General features: G+C 39.9%; 4 protein-coding genes across 6 annotated transcripts in view; 1 reads left to right on the top strand and 3 right to left on the bottom strand.

Annotated features, from left to right (window-relative positions):
* RB195_012972 (uncharacterized protein) overlaps positions 1-243 on the bottom strand; it is a gene marked incomplete at both ends in the record, with an annotated part of 10228 nt that extends 9985 nt beyond the window's left edge. The window contains one exon of the mRNA XM_064202588.1: positions 118-243. Coding sequence (XP_064058468.1) covers positions 118-243 — 126 coding nt within the window. The remainder of the gene's footprint in view (positions 1-117) is intronic.
* Positions 1-21517, top strand: part of RB195_012969 (uncharacterized protein) — a gene marked incomplete at both ends in the record, with an annotated part of 23461 nt that extends 1944 nt beyond the window's left edge. Inside the window, 16 exons of one of the 3 annotated variants that reach the window (XM_064202582.1) lie at positions 8675-8792; positions 10644-10727; positions 10790-10959; positions 11021-11053; positions 13302-13393; positions 13535-13722; positions 16353-16421; positions 16966-17068; positions 17171-17239; positions 17351-17463; positions 18372-18483; positions 18660-18799; positions 18857-18936; positions 20158-20262; positions 20348-20422; positions 21452-21517. In XM_064202582.1, coding sequence (XP_064058463.1) covers positions 8675-8792; positions 10644-10727; positions 10790-10959; positions 11021-11053; positions 13302-13393; positions 13535-13722; positions 16353-16421; positions 16966-17068; positions 17171-17239; positions 17351-17463; positions 18372-18483; positions 18660-18799; positions 18857-18936; positions 20158-20262; positions 20348-20422; positions 21452-21517 — 1617 coding nt within the window. Of the gene's footprint in view, positions 1-8139; positions 8192-8674; positions 8793-9854; positions 9912-10643; positions 10728-10789; positions 10960-11020; positions 11054-13301; positions 13394-13534; positions 13723-16352; positions 16422-16965; positions 17069-17170; positions 17240-17350; positions 17464-18371; positions 18484-18659; positions 18800-18856; positions 18937-20157; positions 20263-20347; positions 20423-21451 lie in introns of those variants that run through there. The other 2 variants (XM_064202583.1, XM_064202584.1) reach the window with 2 other exon arrangements.
* Positions 893-1453, bottom strand: RB195_012971 (uncharacterized protein; the record flags this gene model as incomplete). Its single annotated transcript, XM_064202586.1, has 1 exon — positions 893-1453. The coding sequence occupies one exon, from the start codon at positions 1451-1453 to the stop codon at positions 893-895; it is 561 nt and encodes a 186-aa protein (XP_064058467.1).
* On the bottom strand, positions 5479-5794 carry RB195_012970 (uncharacterized protein; the record flags this gene model as incomplete). The annotated part of the gene is made up of 2 exons (XM_064202585.1): positions 5479-5498; positions 5575-5794. 2 exons carry the CDS (start codon positions 5792-5794, stop codon positions 5479-5481), a joined length of 240 nt encoding a protein of 79 aa, XP_064058466.1.

The raw sequence follows: 21517 nt of genomic DNA, 5'->3' as shown, positions 1-21517 counted from the left end.
GTATGCCTTCTAAACTTAGATCGCAGCTCATGCCTTGGGAACTATTCTGCCGGCAATCCATATCCTATTACTAGCCTAATAGGTGGGTCATACTTAGGTGACCCGTATTCAGCGGACCTGCGGACTCCCACTATCTTTTCCCGTCCATCGTTCCTTCGCCATTTCCGCCAAAATGTTCTCAAGTTTCGTGAGTGACGTTGACGAGGTCCATGAGCCGTACCCAGCTGAGATGAGTTCGTCCATGTGTGCAGCGAACACATCATCCCATCTCGTTGGCGGCCTCCCTCGAGGGCGTTTTGCGTTTCTTGGGATTCACTCTAGCGTTCTTTTAGTCCTTCTATCGTTCTTCCGATGTGAGCGATCCATCCGTGCTTTGCTTTTGAAATATATTCCGCTGGATCGTGAAGACGGGGCATCTCTTGACTCGGAGCTCCGAAAACTTCTAGCTGTTACGTGCACCGGTTGAACTTCAGAAGACATCTCAAGGGCTGTGAGAGTAGTGTGTATCTTCCTAGCTGCGGCGCAGGTGACCACCCACGTGTCCGTTGCGTAAAGGAGCGCAGAAAGAACTGTCGAGTCGATCAGGGCACGTCAGTTGGTCCATACAGCCGAAACCTTGACAAAATCGTGCTTCTATAGTTCTTGAAAGATTGGATACCTCCTCTTTTTTTTTTTTTTATTTTTTTATACCTTCAAGTTGTACTCCTCCGTTCTCAATCTATTCTCTTCTTCTCTTCCATCAACACGTATGGCCTTTCTTTCCCAAGCAACTGATTTCATTATTCATTGTATAAGCCGTGTATAGGTTCGGAGATGTGGTTTCGCTTTGTGGTAACCTCTTTTTCTATGAGTATGGTGAGGTTAGGTGGAAAAGCTGTATCTTAGTGGTGTTTCAATCGTAGCAGTTGGCTAATGTTCTCACATACGGCGCGTCCACACTTTCAACGACCAATGCTGACAGAATTGAATTCGTTTCTATGCTGTCGAAGGCTTTCTCATAGTTGAGGAAGGCTAGGACAAGGAGCAGGCGATGTTCCCGGCAAAGCTCTACGACTCTCGATACGGACTGGACGTAGCCCATACAGCCGAAACATTGACAAAATCCTGCTTGTTCTTGAGATTGGGCTCCATCCAGCGTCCTAGATATGCGCATGAGGATGATCTTTGTGAATACTTCGTATAAAACGCTCAGCAAGTATATAGGACGGTAGTTTCGAAGGTGCTCTCGATCACCTTTCTTATGAATAAGAACGGTTCGCAAGGTCTTCCACTGGTCCGCGATCCTTTCTTTCACAGCCCGGAGAAAGTCTGCTAATATAAAGTCAGGTCGGGGGCTGTACCAAGTTTCATGCTCTTGATAGCAACTCGTACTTTCGAAGAGAGAATTCGTAGTAGAACACAGGAGTTGACGAACGGAAAGGTTCGAGTAGAATCCCTCCGTAATGATTTCCATCTGACGGTAACTAGCGCTTGATCATACTAACGGGTTTTTGGACCAGAGAGCGGAGGCGAAGAATTGGCGGAGGTGGTACGATCTCGTGAGAAGCGACAACATGGACGACAGATGAGTGCAGAACAAAACCAACACGGTCTATATTTCGCGAGAGAACTTTCCCTACGCGAATGACGAGCTACCGTATCTCGCGTTGTGAGTACAAAGTTTGGGAGTCTCTATGGGAAGTCGTGCATGCGTCATCTTGGTGCAGAATCAAAGATGTCCTTAGCAATCTGATAATTGATTGCTTCTCACCGGTTGCCATACCGTCCGACGTCTGAGATAGTAGGGTGTAGAGTGCGGTGTACTATGGCATTGTGTATGCTGGAGTGGTAACTGGACTTTCCCCTCACTAGGTAGCGAGCCTAGTTTCTACTACAGGACGTTGTCTACCTACATGGATCAGGGAGCCAGCTTGCGACGTTTTCCTAACGCGGTATTAAATCTTAGCAGATGTTTACTCCTGGGTAGGCTTTCGACTTCAAGAAGTCGGAGGTGTCGAACTTCTGGTCACCCCAGGTGAGTCTCAGAGTTCTCGTCGTCTCAGAGTAGAGAGTATCTCCGCTGCGCACCCCAGTGCCCAGGGTCACCTCCACGCCACTATGAGCCCGATAATCCTTGTAAAGGTATGCCAGATCACATCAGGAATAATTGGGTATTTGAGTCCAACGAAGAAAACCGCCCGTTGAAACAACTAATAGTGCAAAAAGGACCCCATCGGAGGGAGATATACTCGGTTTTGCATATCTTCATTCGCTCACTTTTGAGAGAAAAATAAATCCCTTAAACATTTTACTAGCACAAAGCAAGGATCAACGATGTCATTACCATTATTATTGGAATATTGGTGGGCAAAGTCTAAATGTCTTTCTTCCAGAAGCAGAGGACCTGCGACGATAAAGTGGTTGAGTACGTTCTTGAGGTAATCGAGGTCTTTAATAATTTTCTCATGCAGATGCTGCTTCAGGGCCAGGAACTGGTTGCTGGGAGGTTGGAGCAAGATCCGATTTATAGGGAAAGGGTGCACGGTCATATAACCCAGACCATCCAGAAACGCCACTTCACTTTCGCCGTGTGAGGTCTCGAAGTGCAGCAAAGCGATTTTGGGGCGTTTTTGGGGGTTTTCCGCGTGCTCCATCGGTCAGTTCCTGAGGTAGATTCACATGGAAATTGACGTTATTCGTCTGATTACTTCTAATCAAACGATCAAATTTCTCGAAACAAACTGGAATAAAAATTCAAAATCAGATGTGTGAAAAAAGACATGCAAAGACCCAATAAATGCCGAGCGCTAGAAATGTCTTCCAGGAAATCTGTTCGAGCCATCTTCAGGCACCCAGCTGCTTCATATTAGCTGCGGCACTCGCTCTGCGTAAAAGATAAAGTGCTAGGCGTTGGTGAATCCCTTTGGGATGCGCCAAAGCGTTCAACCTTAATTGAGGATTAAGTTAAAGTTTTTATCCTCTCGTTCGAATATTTTGCCAATAAAGCGTCGTTTCGACCTGATGGAAATGAAGATGCTACGATAGATATTTGGATTTACTCTCATTGAGCACATCGGCAACGATGATATCCACCAGACTAGGTGTGTCTTCTATAGCGGAAAAGATGCGTGAAATTCGCCTCCGATGGTACTGTCGGGTCCATAAGACAACTACACTCCTCGAAAGACTGGCATGAGCTATCATACGAAAAAAAAAGCTGTAGAAAAAGCGTGAGACGTTTGAGAATATCGTAATGTCGTTGTTTTTTTCAGCTTTCGCATGAGATACCATAACAAGAACAAAACAAATGTGTAACAAAAAATATTTGAGTGAAGAAACAAATAAAAATTACCTTCAAATCATAATAAAACTTATAAAACAAATTATGTTGTGATTTCCTGCTTTGGCAATTAAACTCTCATTGAGGGCTGGTCGAATCTCTTCAGGTTTCGACACTTACTTAACACAAGAAATAGACTACGAAGGTTGCATGGCATTCGCCGCTGCTGTTAGATCCTTGCGTGACAAATTTCCGAAGATTCTTGAACGGCAAATATGGCGATTAGATGAGACGGAGATTAGAGCCCAGCATGCGACACTTTGACAAAGTTCAAACATCAAAAACTCTTCACTTTTTACACTTGTCAAAAAGATTAAATTTATTTAAGACTTGCTTTTTTCCAAAGCTTTAGAATAAGCGGAATCATGACCGTCCAGTCTTCCTTTTTTATAAATTCGTTTTTTTTATGAAGCGAATAAAGATGGAAGGATTTCGAGCTCGAAAAGCGAATTCTAAAATCTCCATCTAGCTAGGAATTCAGAAAAATCCATTCCAATTGCCGCGACGCTGAGAATGCCGCAATTATTTGAAGCCCGTTGTTTGTTGGTTGACATAAAAAAGAGAACCAAAATTCTTCTGATCATAGATCAAATAAACATGTGTCTACTATCGATAATATAAAATCTTTACTTTAAAAATGCAAGATTAGTTAGAACTAAGAGAACCGCATGGACACCGTAAGCACCTATGGCTCACAAAGTCTCAATAAATAAAAAGATTTAAGCACAACACCAAATTTGATATGTATTTCTGAACTCCATTTTTCTGATTTTCAAATAGAACCCGAGAAATGTTCGAAACAAATTCCAGATAGTTCCGGGCGGTTTTCTTCATGCCGATTTGCGTCAGCTGACAGCCGGGTGACGTCATATGGCCTTATGTAAAATCAATAATGAAATAAGGGAAGAATCCTCGAAAATGTTGAATCTTGAACGACTTATCAACCATTACAATTTTTTCATTTATTCACACACACCAATAGTGCAGCAAAAAAAAGAAGAAAAAAAAAACATATGTCTGAGTCAGAACAAAATAGTGGAAAAAAAGTTTTAAAAAAAGTGTCACTTTTTATCGTCAATTTATTGTCGCTGGAACGTGCTATGTAAAATTACAACCCCACATTAAAAAGTTCCAAAAAAAAGAGGAAAAGAAAACACACCTTGTCCGAGCCATAAAAAAAAGTGGAAAAAGAATTCAAGGAAAAAAATGTCATTGGAACCTAATATGGAAACCTAGAACTTCGCTTTAATAAAAATGCTACCTTAAGTTTTTTAACCTTAAGTTTGTAAAGTAAATTGGAGTTAAGTAGTAAATGCGATAGGATTTCTTAGTAGTCCTTTTCTAATTTCATCAGTTCCATTAGTCATGTTACACATGAATTTTTTGAACATCCCGAGATTAATATGAAAACGTCATCGATAAGGTTTTGTTTTTTTCCTTAAGAAGCAATAAATTATAAAAAAAAATTCGCATAGAATAACATGTGCTAAGAAATATGTTTTTATTTTACACGCAAATGTTCAAGGTACATCTCGTGAAAAACATCGAAAACTCATATGATATAGAAATTAGAGACTTTCTAAAGGGATTCTGTCATAAATATATGCTTATATTTCACATAAACAACATTACAAGAGTTCCTTTCCTTAAAAAGCAATGAATTACCAGAAACACGTGCAGAATAACAAGTACTTGACCCCATGTTTTTACATTAAACGCACACATTCAAAGTACATGTTTCGAGAAACATCGAAAACCTATATGAAATGAGAATTAGAGGTTTCCTGTATGGATTCTACATGTAATTATATGACTATAATTTAGTACAGAAGGTGTGCGTTTGTAAGGCGATAGCTTTCAAATGAAAAAAAAACAGAAAAAAAAGATGGAAAACAAGCGAAGGATGAATTGTAGGAAAATAATGAAATACTCGCCTCCATATACGAAGCATTCTGATCGATTCATATGATACGCGAAACATGCTGACCGCAAAATAGTGAATTCAGAACTCGAACAAACTCCACAAACTTCTTTTTTCCCGAAGAAAAATCCGCTGCAATTGTCATGTCAATCATTTATTTCGCATCTTCACCGCTAAAAATGAGCTTCTCACATTCACACTCGTCAATAGATGACATTTTGCACATTTCCCATCTATTTCAGCTACTTTCAATCTTTCCTGTCAAAAGTAGATTAATGAAGAAGGAAGAAAGAAAATAGAAAAATTGACTAGAAGCACTACAACAATAACAAACCCCCAGCCAATCTGTGGCTCATCTCCGCATGTTGTCTTCGGTGAAGAATTTCGTGCCCTAACGTCAATACCTGCTCGGATGGAACCGTCCATCGTTCAACGATTCCGGCTGGTGATGCGACAGCTGTTCCATCCGTTGTTGCTCTGTTCTCTGGATGTTGATGTTTTCTCAACTTCCGCGTTGTTTTTTTTCTCCTCACATCCAGAGAAGACCATTTCATCGCGAATGCACTAATAATATGTACTACGACAATGGATTGACGCGTACAACACTCCCGTTATGCGACATCGGCTTTAAAGTGTCATCTCCGATTCCGTTTGTTCGTCATGGGAGCTTTTTGATGTGGACACATTCGATGGGCGTGGTGTAGTGGCACGTATTGTGTGTATGTACGTATTTGTGTGTCTGTGTGTGTGCGTCGATGGTTGGAGTTCCCCTTTCCACATCAACGGCAGATTAACTGCTTACTTCTCCCGTTTCAACTATTTCGTCTTCAGTTAAGATACTATGACGCATCGTGGGAGAACTCTTACGTATCATGTGAATAAAATGAAGATTTACCAGCATGTTGTCGAGGATTCGGATGCTTCAGTTTCACTGAGCTCGCCTTGCCACGTTCGTTGTGGATGGTTATATAGGGACGTATGGTTATTTGCCGCAATTATCATTTCATGGATTCCACTTGTGAAGTGGGATTTGTAGAATTTTGACCAATTTTATCTTAGTAGTGAACGCGAGGAATCGTCAAGTATTGTTAGAGTTAAAGAATAGGTTTGCTAACTTTTCTAAGTTACGTTTTCATGAATCCTGTAAATCCTGTAACTGTGTTGACCCCCCATCAAACAATTGGCTATATGCACGTTAGAAACGAACATGATGTGGCTGTTTGCGATGTCGATCTGTCAGGTGCATTAGATTTCGAGTCATAAATAGATGTAGATTATCCTGCTTGCTTTCCTTTTCCGTCGTCCCATGAATGATTGAGTGGATTTTCGTCAATATGCACTAAAAAAAAAGTCCAAAGTACTGATGATGGTGATGGTTGTTTTATCGCTCCCATTTCCATCTGATTCATCCCAATACCATCGGTTTCCACATTGTACTTACATGATTCTTTCATGATTGTATTTTCCATGCGAAAATCTTGTAATTAGTGACTGCCTAAAACATCTCTGACTTCATCCACCGCATGGAATTACGTGCAATTTTCTGGCTCTCTCATTCTGCGGCCTTTTTATTGTGAGACTGAATGTAATCTTTTCTCAATTGTCGCTGTTCTGGATGTTTCATGAATTATGATGGTACCATATGAGTTGAGCTATTATTTGAAAAAAATATGCATATATAGCCCCAGAAGTTTATTTGGATGATCACAAAATATGACGGTTAGAAAGGATTATGATTTGGTTGAGCGCGGATCGCATCCTCATCCTGCATCATTGCTGTGTTACGCTCGTTCTTGGTGAATTTCACTTAGAACGAAACCAGTCGGAGTTTTAATGGGTATAGTGAGTTATTGTGATATTACGGTTCTGTTTTGTGCTCATATATAAGCAACCTCAAATATTTGAGAATATTTTTAAATTCACATCCCCAATCTTCCTATTTGAGTGGCGTATAGTGTCAATGGATTTCTTCGGCATCTCCATGTTTTCACATGCAGCTCGAGGTATCTTCCGTAATGGAACGGGTACTGATTGACATCTCTGGCTAACGAAGTCTATCGCACTGTGGAATGACTTATGTCTATTGCGTGGTTTGGGCTATAGATAACTGACAACCGATAACTTAGTGACGAAGGGAAGAAAGGAATAGCGTTTTTGACGGACGACTAGTGGCGTCATGAAAATCGATATATAAAAGCGTTTCTTTTTACTTCCCCGCGTAGTCCTCAAAAACAACGCGTTGTGGAACAATACTCACCTCCGTTGTTAGATTCCAAGAAAAACATGGGCTGCTCAGTACATCTGCACCTGAATGCTACACGAGAAACTAACTGAATGGCTCCTTGACGAGACCTCTAAGGACATTCCCCGTGCTTGCTCTTGTCAATTTTGCCGTATTACATGCCGTGTATGTCCGGATTTGGGTCGGTCTATATCAAATCGGCCTTCGCTTTTCAGTGGTTTGTTTAGCAACACTTTTCCGCGAAAAAAGATGTTTTCTGTATGTCACCTGATTCACATAGTAAGAGAACATGGAAAGCAATGTTATGCTAAGAGATTCCAGACGTGGCAGACAACGAGTGTGGATGCAGTTCGATGTGGGCAGGCAAAATTCTTGCTAAGAAAGTGTGGAGGGAGCGGAGTGCGCCAGACCAGGAGCGCTTTCAGTCAGCTGAGGAGGCCGTCCGAGCCTTCACGTACCGATCAACAGCGTGTTGTTTGAGCCTCGCCCCCCGTTCGCCGGCCGTACAGCGGTAATTTATGTCATTCAGAGGTGTTTCTTCGGCGAGACACGCAGTCCTCTTAACGAGTGCTGCCGTTGTTCTGTCGCATCGTGCGGCGATTGCGCGCAATCTGGCTGTGGAGGATCGATGTTTCAACAGGGGCGCCCTTCAGTAACATGTCGTCTGGTAAAGCTTCCTGGAAACTTCTAGTCTTGGATTTTCAATTCGGTAGGTTTGTGCGGGACGTATAAGGCTGGTTTTGTGGCGTTCCACACTTTTGAGAAACGGAAGTTAGCAGAACTCACTCTGATATCTTCATCCAAGCGAGTGGTTAAATAAGACGATTTGACCGCTGAAAAATGCGCCAGAAACTTATTATCGATTCCGCTCAGCTGTCGTTAGCTTTTCATCTACCTTGCGACGTTGACGTTCTGTGCACGTCATTGAACGAGCACGTTCGCCCGCTGCTGAGTTTACTGTCGAGCCGGTTCATCGGCCTGCATTTCCCCTGTCGCTGCTCCTCTTTTTTCCACTTCGGTGTTCATGGTCGTATGAAATGAAGCAAATGGTGACAGTTATGAAACCGATCGAAATCTAGTTCTTTGTTAGACGAAACCTGGTCGAGTCGATTGCTTTCTTTTCTGGTTTCAGTTGTATTCACACTGATTTATACATATGTTTCTGAACTTCTGCAAGTATTTGAATGTTCAGCACAAAATGTTGCAGTCTCATGTAGATGTGGATGATAATTGTATTCATGGTCTGTTCATGTTCTTTGAAAAGGAATCGATTTTCACAGCAGGCCGCCCACGTGGCCCACAAGCACCCAGTGCGTGCTAAGTTCATTCTCTGAAGCGGGTTACACTATCTATAGTAAGCTTAAACGTATCATATAGTACTATGAGTTCTACAATAAGTTTTAGCGGACGTAAAAAGATTCCTTCTACTTCTTCGCTCAATACAAACTCTATTATGAAATTAAATCATGAAATTGTGTTCCCTATAGATATGTCAAGCTCAGATACTGTTTCCCTTGTTTTTCTATCTCATTTCAAAAGGTATGGATCTCTTGATATGAAGAAGACTTCAGGCGACACATATTTCTTACTGTCAGTACTCGTTTTTAATCGCACTTACCTGCACTTGTCAGAGTCAGACATCGAGAGTATGTTGCACATCGCGTTGGGATCATAGGCGAGGCGCTGCAGTGTGTTTACCTGAGTTCATGCCAGAGAAAATAGCACTACAGGTTCGGAGCTTAAATGAATGTTGGTGTTTCTGGAAGGAACAGTGTTAATTTTACACAGACTTGATCAGATTTTCTCAACATAGTCGTTATTGTTGCGGGGAGGCCCTACTTGTTTCGTCCACTTTTGTACTCTGTAGTTTCCGTTGAAAATAATGAGGTTGCACTCGTTGGCTCATCGGTCAGAAAGTTTATGTGTTTGTGATTTAGACGAGCTCTTTCTTCGAAATATAGAAATGAGGGCGTAATCCGAATAGTTAGTTCTTTACTTGAAAAACTACTTCATGAATGCAATGGAAATAGAAGGAGAGTCGCTCGAAAGCTGTCATTGTTATCAGACTTTAATTAAAGAGGTTTTACCGTGCACTCTATCCATCAGTCGATATCGAGTCGTTTCGTTAGCGATTCTCTCCGGAGGGCACCATTACGAAATCCATTCAAAGCGTTGGAAATCAATCGTTTAGAAATGTTCATCAAGTATTGCATATACACACACACATACATTATTTCAGCGGTAGGAAGAAAAGGAAGCACGCTGCTTGCAGTTGAATTGTTTTTTTTTTTTCAAAACCTGCTTTGCTCCAATTCATCCATGACCTTAAATTTTGCCTGAGTTCGCAAAATTTCCTTTTTACATAATTGAAGGAAAAAGACTTCGTTTACGTTGGACATCCTCCAGTTTCCAGTCATTGCTGCATAAAGGTACTTTTATTTCACTTGATTTTCAAAATAAGCATGAACTGCTATGCATAGATGATAGGGTCTTCTAGAGAAACCTGCTTGATTTTGCCGTGTAATAGGAAATATCTATAGATTTGAGTAAGCATTGATAGCCAGCGTTGCTGGATACCTCCACAAAACCTGGACTTTCTGACAAATTCTGGGCTTATATTCATGCTTATACTTTTTTTGACATATGGACTGCATTTGTGCGTGAAACTAGTGTCGCTACTTAAAATTAAACAATAAGATTAGCTTAGGAGATGGCTGTATGTTTAATGTGTGAAGCGCTTCGTAGACCTGTCCGCAGTCATCAGGTGATAGGAATTTTTTTTTGCAGTAACTGCACTCTTCAGAGACGCAGACAATCCGTCTTCGTTTACCATTTGCGTCATATCCGTGCATACCAATTTGACAGATATTATTGTGCAGTTGTTTAAATGAGATCGATTTAATTGTTGTCTGAATGATGCGAATTATTTCGTGCACTGCTGCTTAACTGAACCAGTGCTGCCGACGCGCCACGTCTGTTTTCACATCGCTTTTCGCCGATTGGCGTTGCAGTTAGAAGCCGCTTTCGGTTCTTCTCAAAATGATTTTCACAATTTGCTCTTTTTTTTAACATAAGTCCTGCACTTTCTAAATCGTTACACATTCCCTCGCTTCATGGACGACTAGGCTATGAGTCACTATTGATTAAGTAAACTTATTCAGGTATCAACCCCGACGAACAGCCGGACGCCTATCGCACATCCTACGGGTACAGTGACAGTCGTGGTCTTAGCAGGAGACAGTCAGGTCAGTTTTCAACAAACAATACATATTTTTCTTGGTCTTTAAAATACTTTTTCGAAACTAAGGTCTGGTCTTAGTTATTCCGCCAAGTATATTTGGACTTGGAGCTGAGGCTCAGTGCATATCGAGAATGCATAAATTGTTTCGAATAAGATTAAACATTGCAAATGACGGGCACCACAAACAAAGGGATGATTGGCATGCGTTGCCGTCATCCGCGCTAGTTGTGTGCGAAGTGAGAATGAATCAGAATGGGTCGTTGTTTGGCATTTTCTGGATATATGTTAGTTGTGCAGACGCACATGCTATTGGAGAAAATGTCGGAGCAAGTGAGTTTGTAGAACTTTTATTAATCGAAGCTTGAAGGTTTTAAGAGATATTTTAAGAGGCGTTTAGTGTATTCCTAGGGGAGTGATTGTACACGGGTTTCCTACATGTTCGAAATGAACGCTGACGTATGGTTATTCATAGACTTGTACTTCCAGTGCTACCACCAAAAAAGGTCCAAGACACGCTAGCTCGGAAGCAGTATCGACATTACCTAACAGATGTGGTTGCATGTGTGACGGCATGAGTGTGCGTTGGCCATTCCCGGCTTCGCTCATGACTACACAATGTGAACATGACACATTGCACCAATAAGCTCCCTGTCGTATTCAGTAGGAAAGGGAAATCACAATAGAAGATATTCTACAATATTTCAAAGCGGACTACAGCTGTTCTAATAAATTCTAACAAAAGGAAATGCAGTCCGTTCTAGCTAGTAACCGTAAAGGGTCCTGTTACATCGTGACCTTTATGCCAGGGATGACTATTAGAAAGTTAACTTGTTTGTTAGAATTTCATCATCTATGGATTACTGTGGTTTCTTGCAGAATGATAAGCAGCAAGAAGGTCGTTTTTGCATCCGTTGCATCTGTTCGCCGAGGAGATGTGTCCTTGCGTAGAGCAGCACCAAAACAGATGCATAGGGCGTGGTCATTGATTGTATGACATCTCAAGAATTTTCGCCTGATAAGTACCTTCCCATTCTAATTGTAATTGAGCTATGCACATGGCATATTTTAGAACCCCGACTGTATATCTTTTCTTCACGACCCTATAGATCCACTTGTGTGGATGTGAGTTTCTATAGAGTTTCGTTTTGGCCTGTACCCCCTTGGCCCGCCGTTACATAGCCGTCTGTACTTTTTTCAGCTAGTGCTACTTTGACATTTCTGCTGCAACTCACGTAACAGCTCTGCTTGACGCACATTTCTTCTGCTTGAGACTCGACATGCGCATCATGCAAACACGTATCGCGGTTCCCCAGGCCAACCTAAATGCCAGAGGTTGCCGAATAGTGACATTTCTAATGGACTACTCAGAGAAATTCGTAGACAAATATTTTAAAAAGGCACTTTTGTATGATGAACTCTAACTTTATCTCCACCCTCTCTATAGAGAGAATTGAGCATTCTTTGTCAGACTGTTGTTTGACTTCTGAGATTTATTTCGAGAACGTATGGAAGAGGAAGAAGAAACCTCTCCTATGCAGAGTTCAAGTTCGAGTTTTTAGACTTTTTCATTACTGGGAAATCCGAAATTCGATGAATTCGAATTATTTGAGCTCGTTCGCAGTTATTAGCTCGAATATCATTGTGGACCTGATATTAAAGGAATGAAATGTGCATAGATTTGTTTTTTTCCAAATTAATTAAGAAATTAGAGCACATGGATAAAATATCCGTGAGAAGTGAAGTACAATACGGTACAACACACTAAGGTTTTTTTTTCTGCTGGCTGAGGAATTACGAGCTTCGCTTGCTGATGCTTTGATCTTCTGGTTTTTGCGATTCTCGCTCCTCGCTTATCCTTAAACGGACTCCAGTAGAAAGTTCGCTGTTATCTAGAAAGCGGATGTTGTGGGGTGATATCCGTCACTGTGTCGCAGTAGCCATGATGCTCAAACCTGCGGAAGAAAGATGGGAGCAAGTAGGACATAGCAATGAATGTGCGTGTTCCATCCTTACCGTGCACCTTAAAAACTAGAAGTTATACATTTCATTATCATTCTACGACGATTACGACTACGACTTATATATATCTCATTATTATCATAAGCAAGAGTAGCGATACTTTCAGTTATTTAATGCAAAGTCTAAGCGAGTAGCATTAACGAATCAAATTTTAGCGAATCGCGTGCAATAACGAAATAAAAAAGTACTCCGAGAACTCGCAACATTTTCTATGCTACCGCTCATGCCATATTAGACAGTAAACCTCTTCATTTTGGCCCAGCTGGAGTTCTTTTCTTTTATGTTCAGCTTAGCGGTAAGCTTAGATGAGCATGTATTCAGAAAAAAAAAGTTTAATTTTGATTATATCACATTCAGGCATGAGAATTGCATGGTTATAATTTCCACATTCAATATCCTTGCTAATTTCCTTTTTAATATGTTTCTAGTAATATATTAAGCGCGAATTAAGGAAGTATTTTTTCGTCTGTCTACGTTACTACGTGTTATTAAGCAATTCACTCAGGTCGCAGTGACTAATAATGTGTATTCACTGTTATACTCATTTCCTCGATTCAAGTGCACTAGTGCAGTAGCCCTTAACTACACAGAAAACCTAATAACGTACTCCATCTCTGCATTAGCGTCTTTATGGTATCTTGTACATTATTCGTGAGTGAAGTAGAATGTCAATAGTGATAATCGCGATGAAGGAAATTGAAATGATACGCTCGTGGAGAGCTTTTTTTGTCGCTTGTGTTTTTTTTCCTTCAAAAAAGTGTTGTGAAGTGTATCTAAAAACGTTGCATTTAGAGATCCATCGTCGCAATCTGCTGTTGCTCACAGATCGATAGTCATTATTGGTGTATCAAGTTCGATAGCGTGGTTTTCTTCACTGTCGCTATCGTCATTTGATCTACGGGTACTCGCAGCATCGCCTTCTTATCTTTTTGGGGTCGTCTTCGCCACTGCCTTAGGAACCACTACTGCCTACATTAAAAGTAAGTAGTTATTTCGTCGTTCTTCCTTCTTTTAGTTCCCATACCTCTTGTAGAACTTTTTTTGCATTCTCATTACTTCCTCAACCTCCCGATATCTGCAATACAATTTCCTTACAAAAGCTACTTTGTTGCGGAGATGCTATCTAGAATGACTGGTTACCGCATTGTCGTGCCATGTTGCGTTTTCACTAAAACGGGTCAATTGTGTTTCACTGAAGTTATTAGTAGCTAAAGATATCTCAATATTTCTTCCCTTCATTGTTCTTACCATAGGAATTTTTGTGATCCGGAGTAAAAGAAATTGTGGCCTAGTGTTGCAAAATCTCACAACTCAAAGGAAAGGTATTCTTGTGGCATTTAGTCGTAGACATTTTTCCTCTTCGTGTTAGTAAAATGTGTTAAGCACTGAAATGTTAGGTCTACGCGTTCTCCATTTTCACCAGCTTTATTAGTTGTGGACTTGCGAACAGTGGAATCCGTACCTTTCAATTTTATTTTTGTCAAATTTAAAAATGAAATGGAATTGCTACTACTGAACACTGGCCTACACTTAAAGCGGAAAACGTGTTTGCCGAAACTTTTTCTGAAAAATGATCGATGTTGTAGGGAATAAGAATTAACGATCTGTTAAAAGCTAGCGGTACGATTGTGCCAAGCGCAAGACAGCATATGCATGTCTGAATTTTCCTTGCTTAGTCTGTACTTTCTGCCCGTTTGGGTCTCATTTCTGGTGATTTCATAACTAGTTTTTACATCCCAACATCAGGATGGTACTGAAAATCAAACAAACATGCAAAGTTTGATCTTTTGCTAGAATGAAATTTTGTCAAATCCCCTGCTGCTGTTTTAGCCCTATCATGACAGCGAATTTGTAAATAGGGCACAAAATTTTTGGTTGAACTTAACAGTAGCTATTTCGAAATATCCCATTGCTAGTTATTTGCGAACATTTTCCATGCGCTGACTTAAGTCAAAATAGCTTAATAATACTTGTGTTGCAGTACTGTATTTGTGGTGTAACTATGTTCTAGAATATTCGTCTTTAAAACGTAATTGCTTTAAATCTGAGTAGTACAAGATTTGTTCAGTTGCAGAAAAACCTTAACTTTATCAATAGGTTATTTTAAACTTTTATAATGTCTGCACTACTAGTCTTCATTTTCAGTATTAGGTTTCCAAAAGTAATTCTGACGTTTGCGACGATTTTTTTTTTCGTCCGTTCATGAGTGTTTACGTACTTTAATATTCAAATTTCATGGTTTGCTTTTTGAAAAAAAATCGTAAGATTAAACACTGTCTTCTGTTGTGGAAGGCTTGTTTGCCGAATTTACGACTGTAAAACAGAACTGTTCTTCGTTCTTTTGCAGTCGGACTTATTTTTTTCTCGGAATTTCTTAATTCCTAATAATTTCATATCAAAAGGAGTTAATTTTTCGCACGATTAAACTAATTTTTAGAAGTTGTATCGATCACTTTATTCAGTAATATTGGATTTAGTGGTTCGGAGGTTTTCAGCACGGATTTATATAGCTGTTTGTTGGTCTTTCAGCCTAGCTTTAGTTGCTCCTTATGAGTAGTTTTCGTCAGCCTTTTGACTAAGAAGGTGGGGCTTCAAAATTGTGCTTTTACTTCGTGGAGAGAAGAAAAGCCCAAGTGTACTCTGCAATAACTCTGAGGAATATTTGTGCATTATAGACATCCTTTGAGTACATTTTCCATACTGTTTTTTTAATAGTAGGTAGAGTTGAGAATGTAGTTTGCAAATATGAAAGTGGTAATGAATGCGTGAAGCACCTTCTACAAATAAGGAGAGGAATGACATGGATTCACCTAATAAGACAAAGTCTTTTGAGTCTCTTTCGGACGAGTGATTTCTAGTTTAAAAAAAAACTGGAAAGCGAATTTTGTTTTCATAGAGTAAAGAGCTGAAATATGTGTGCAACTGATACAAAAAAAAAGCAGAAATGAAAGAACTGAGATCTTATTAAGACATTAGGACTGAGGAAGTTCAAGTAGTTGTTGCAAAAATAAGGTTCGTAAATTTCGGAGCTATTTTACGTTGCAATTTAAGCCTTTGAAGGATTTGTGTCCCCACAATTTTTTTAAATGAAAAATAACTGCTTATATGTAAAGAGGAGTATGTATTGGAGACCTAAAATTTCTTCTCTATGGAGAGTGAAATTGGAATAAACGACGTTTGGTGACGAAATTCACGTAAATGCATCTATTTATTCACGAACGAATGATGTCGTTATTTCTTGTTCGAGAGTCGGGTTAACGAGACGGCGTCTATATAAGAGTCGCCATAACGATCAGCATTTCACACTTTTGACACTTTTTCCCTGTCAGACTCCATGTACACAGCTGTCCCTCTTAATGTTCTAAATTTGTAGTCTTTCATTTTGTGTGTAAAATCGAATCTTGTGAAGAAAACTTGACGTTAACTCAGTACACCCATTTTAACGTCCTTTACTTAACATTTTGACGTTGAATGGCGCTCATAACAGACATTGCAGATTATGTGTCTTGTTCCGCTTTTTTCTCTGCATCTTCTCTTTTTTTTTTGCTGAAAATAAGTCGGTGCAACTACTAAAACGAGAAGTCCAATAGACTTTTATTAGCTGTTGTAGAGGTGAACGAGGTGAAGATGTCCACAAATGGCTATGGACATGGAATGGCTCGAGCAGCTTCACATGCCGGTAAGTGGATTAATGTAGACAGTACTTTCGGTTTTTCGAGTAGTTCAGTGGAGTTTTTCCTTGAACGCGTTGTTTACCATTGTTTCTTTGGAATCATCTTAGAACAAACTTGTCTTGAGATTGAGGACCGCCGAGTCTGCGTGTGTGAACCGGTTGCTAAGAAGAGCTTACATGCATAAGTTGTTGCTTCGCAACATAGTTCAAGAAGCTTGAAGCAGAAAATCACATTCATGGCTGCAAAAACAAGTTCCAAGGAGAATAGCTTGATTTGAAACAGTTGGAATAGGAGGTGCAAATGAGGTAGACAGTCATAACTATTCCGTAGCCGTATTTGATGGGAAGTGCTCATTCCTCGACGAAGGCTAGGACAGATTCACGTACCTCAGTGCGGATTCTGTTTTCAGAATACAACTGTAAGTAAGAATCTACAAAAATCTCGCTCCTCCCAGTCAGTAGATAGAAGACTCCGGTAAATGAAAACTCCATTAATTGATGTTTCTGTTAAGAATCTCGGTCTTTCTTTACCGTTTCTTTGTTCTTTCAGGTTCATGGTATTCAAGTAATCCCAAGGAGTTGGATCGTCAAATAAGTCGATGGTTGGACGCTGCCGGTGAACGCATAGGCGTGGCTAGGGCAATCGTCTCGCCGTATGTCCGCGCTCATTTTTATAGCATTTTAGAATATCGCAAATAGTTCCTCGTTGTAGTTTTGCCCGCTAATTTGGTTTTCTTTCAGTCTTTCTTTTTCAGTCATGCTGGCTACTCCTACTGTGGTGACACTGCGGCCTTCGCCTTCAAACAGATTGTGCCTGAAAATGTGTAGGAAATTTTTAATTGATTATTGTTGTTTCAACTACTAGAACATATTGGCCTCAGCACTGAGCCTTTTGTGCTTCTTATAAATGAACATGCGAGTTCCGTGCACTTCAGCGACCGTGTTTTCGTTCTGGGACCGTCGCACGTCGTTTGCTTGAATGGATGCGCCCTTACCACTTGCAGCAAATATCGCACACCTATCGGAGATTTGCATATTGATATGGAAGGTTTGTTTTCATGTGTTACTGGACGGTTTTTCCGCACTTGTTCCATGTTTTCATAGATTATCAGAAGGTCAGATACTGTTATTTTTGTCGGTAGAAATTGTGTGTTATTATGCACTGAAACAACATTGGGATAAAGTGAGATTCTTTATTTATTTATGGCTGTTCACCTCAAAGACAAAATTTGTTTGTTAATTATCGGATAATTTATGATAGAATCACGTATGCATGAGAACTATTTTCCAACTGCGTGACGGGAATTACATATGTGTGATGAATGATGATGTTATCATGCATGATTTTGGTTAATTTCTCCCAGTGAATTCGATACCTTTATTTTATATATATACCAAACTTCATTTCAATCTAATTCTTATTAGGTAGATTGTTCGAGACAAGTTGGAGAGAATATCAACTTTTGCGGTGGAGCTATGAACAGATTTTTTTGAGCTTGACGCGAATTGTGTTGGTAGTTTAATTTGGCAAATATAGTCATGATATAGCCAGTTCTGATATTGTGAGAGACCGCAGTGAAAGCCGCCACTAAAGATATAGTAAATGAGACCAAAAAAAAAGCCAGACAAACTGAAGATGACTGGTGTGTTGAGGTGAGTGCTAAATTCTATGTGATCGCTATGATCATTAATTGTTACTGATGATCAGTGCGGTCGCATAAAACAGCATATCTATTGGTCCATATGCTGTCATTTCTCATAGCTCGCTTCTTCGCTCGTTTATTTTTAAAGCCACAAAACCCATTTAAAGATGGACATAATTTCTGCTTGTGTAACGATGGAGACGAAAGTCCTCGTCATCGTCTCGGGAAGAACATCATTTAATATGACATCATATATCGTCTTTCTAATCCATTCTGCATGTAATTCAGTTTGAATTGCATACCTACTTTCTAGTTAACGACGAATTACGAGCCACCCGACAATTCGACCTAATGGATCGAAGCGATGAAGAAGCGGAACACAGTATTGAGATGCAAATGCCATTCATTGCAAAGATCATGGAAGGGTAAGAAAATTTACTAATCGTTCAAATAATAGTAGCGAATTGATGGTTTTCGCATATACTCGATCCCGTAACATAAAAATTCGACTATTGTTTTGAGCCTGGTTAACAAATGTGTTCCCTAACATTATTTGCAGAAGCCATTTCTTATTGCTTTTAATTGGTAACACCTTTTTCAGAAATCCAAATTTGACTGTTATACCAATTTTGGTTGGATCGCTAACAGCACCAAAGCAACAAGCATATGGGAAAATTTTTGCAAACTACTTGGAGAGCCCTCGCAATCTTTTTGTGATATCTTCTGATTTTTGTCATTGGGGTTGGTTGTACACTTCTCCTCACCAAATAATTCCAAGTAGTTAGTGATTTTTTGCAGGAAATCGTTTTCATTTTGCGCCTCACAATCCGAACAGTGGCCTTCCGATTTATGAACAGATCACTCAGCTCGACAGAGACGTAAGTTAATCATGAAGTGATTCAAAGACAGGCTGTTCTATAAATGGATATTACTAGAGAAGTGTAATCCAGTGATTTTGGACTGTAGAAATGATCCTCTTTGACAGGTGTGTATATCTGCACTCTCATTCGTTATTGTTTATTAAGAATGTTTGACTGATGTTTTTGCGATTCGTATGAAAATTTTTGGGGATTTACTGTTTTTCTACCCTTATGGTTCGTAAATGAGCTAGCACAGTAAAAAGTGTGAGGTGTAATGCTTCAATATCGCTGGGACTTTTTCTGTAATTGCTTTTTTGTCTGTTATGACGTTACGAAATGATTCTGCTATTGCCGTTTGGTACATTTACATTTACATTTAACTTTACCAAAAATGATTTTATCGCAGAAATTCATCTCTACTGAATATCTTACAGGGCCTATTGGAGATGCAGTTGAATTCACTTTTTTGCATTTCTGGCCTATACATCAATAACCTGGAATAACCGAATTTTTTCCAATTTATTCTGTTGCGTTTAAAATGAAAATTAGCTACATATAGTAGGGTCAAAACGACATGAAACACGTACGCAATTGCGTACGCGGCTTCTTTCGAGGCGCTTCGGTGGAACGTAGTGGCTAGGAGCGTGGTGAAATCCTTGCGGGCATCACCCATCGCTGCAGTTGGCGACGGGCCCACCTCGGTTCCAACTGCTGGTTCCACAGCGCCGTTTCGAGCGCGTACGCAAATGCACATCAACTACACTCGTGTTTCATGTCGTATTGACCCGACTATATCTATTCTTTTGGAACTTCAAGTGTTAATGAGTGATGTACACAAAAACTTCACTGGCTCCAATTATCAAATTCCTGCACATCGCTACAGTGTCCCGTCCCAGTTCATTTTTTTTTCTTAAACAGCAAGCCAGCATAATAGGGTCAAAACGACATGATGCACGGTGTAGTTGCGTAAGCCGCTTTGCTCGAAGCGGCGCAGTGAAGAAGGCGGTCGGAATCGAGGTAGGACCATTGCGAACTACGACGAGAAATGGCATCAGCAAGGATCTCGCTAGATTCTATCCGATACGCTCCGCCTCAACCCTTCCACTGCAACCATTTACGTAATTGCACTGTGCTTCATGTAGTTTTGACCCTACGGACCCAGACCCTAATACGAATCAGGCCAAGAAAAGATCGAACCAGTCTTCGTATTTCGAACAGTCTGCAATGCTTGGTATTCAGGGAATGGACGCTATTGAAACGTTGAATCCACAAATTTTCAACGACTACCTCAAAAGAACACAAAACACTATCTGTGGCAGGAATCCGATCACCGTGATGCTCCAAGTACGTCTCATCATTTTATTGCGTATTTTGTTTAACAACATATCTCTGCAACTTTTACTTTATACTTCTATACTACCCTTTTCAGGCAGCGGAACATTTCAGAATGATGAATAATCATACTCATGAATTTCGTTTTCTGAAGTATTCTCAGTCAAATAAGGTATGTTGGGTAATACTGCATTACTTCTTTTTTCTTCTTGTATCAATCTACCTTTGAATTGGACATTATTTGAACGAACAATGTTTCACAAAGATCATTGCAGCTTTTTTTGTTGCTCATAACTAAATCGTTCAATGACAGCTCTTATTTTGCATGTGGTTAGACATTTCTACGTGCTTTCATTTCAAATTGAATTGTTTTTGTTTCGCAAAATTGCACTCTTGATATTGGAGTTCTAAATTGGCGAATCATCACGTTTTAGTTCTTCTGTTCATGCTGTATTTCGAAACAGTTGGATGATGTCGAGTTTTAGAAACTTTTTTTTTTGCTATTTTATTAAGATGCAAAACCTTTGAATTATAGCTAGTAATGGGCGTGCCAGCATTTCATGAAGTACCTTAAAGAAAAAAAAAATATATATATGGTGTTCTGGTAGAAGTCTGAGACAAATAATGAGTGGATACCTACCCAATGCACACGATTTGCTCATCGAATCCATAAATTCTGCAGGTGCACACCGAAAGAGAATGAAAAGTCGTTAGAAAATTTGTGGTAGAATAGATTAGTGATTACTAATAATCATTGATAATTTTCTCTGCAACACTTGTTCTTGGATTGCGTCCGTTACGCAACCATGGCCGCCAATCGATGACGAGGAGACATAACCTAACGCTAACTGGACCGACTGGATGAGTGTAGAATAGTTGCAATACAACTCATAACGGAATAGAAACTTTTGGTCAAGGAACTCTATTTCTAACAACCACTGTGAGCTTCTACGAAATCTCCACATCCACTTCATCTCTGTTTATTAAAACTTCTTCGTTTTTATCCTTTGCATTCAGTCATTAAAGGTTAAGGTTCACAAAGAGATGAAAACTTGGACAAATCTGTATGATCTGCTTTTTTTCAAGTTCCTTTTCATTGATTGACTGATTTGATTTTAACGAAATGTTTTCGTTGTTGTTCACCAAGTCATTTTAATCTAATTACGTCATTTCTTCTTCCTACCATTTGTTCCTTTTTCAGGCACGAAGTGTCAACGATTCGTCCGTTTCGTACGCTGCCGGTGCTCTTTTCATGCACCCAAAATAA

The sequence above is a fragment of the Necator americanus genome, chromosome V, assembly GCF_031761385.1.
Source record: "Necator americanus strain Aroian chromosome V, whole genome shotgun sequence".
Taxonomy (NCBI): Eukaryota; Metazoa; Nematoda; class Chromadorea; order Rhabditida; family Ancylostomatidae; genus Necator; species Necator americanus.
Note: the sequence above shows the minus strand (reverse complement) of the source record. Positions and strands in the feature narration are given on the sequence as shown.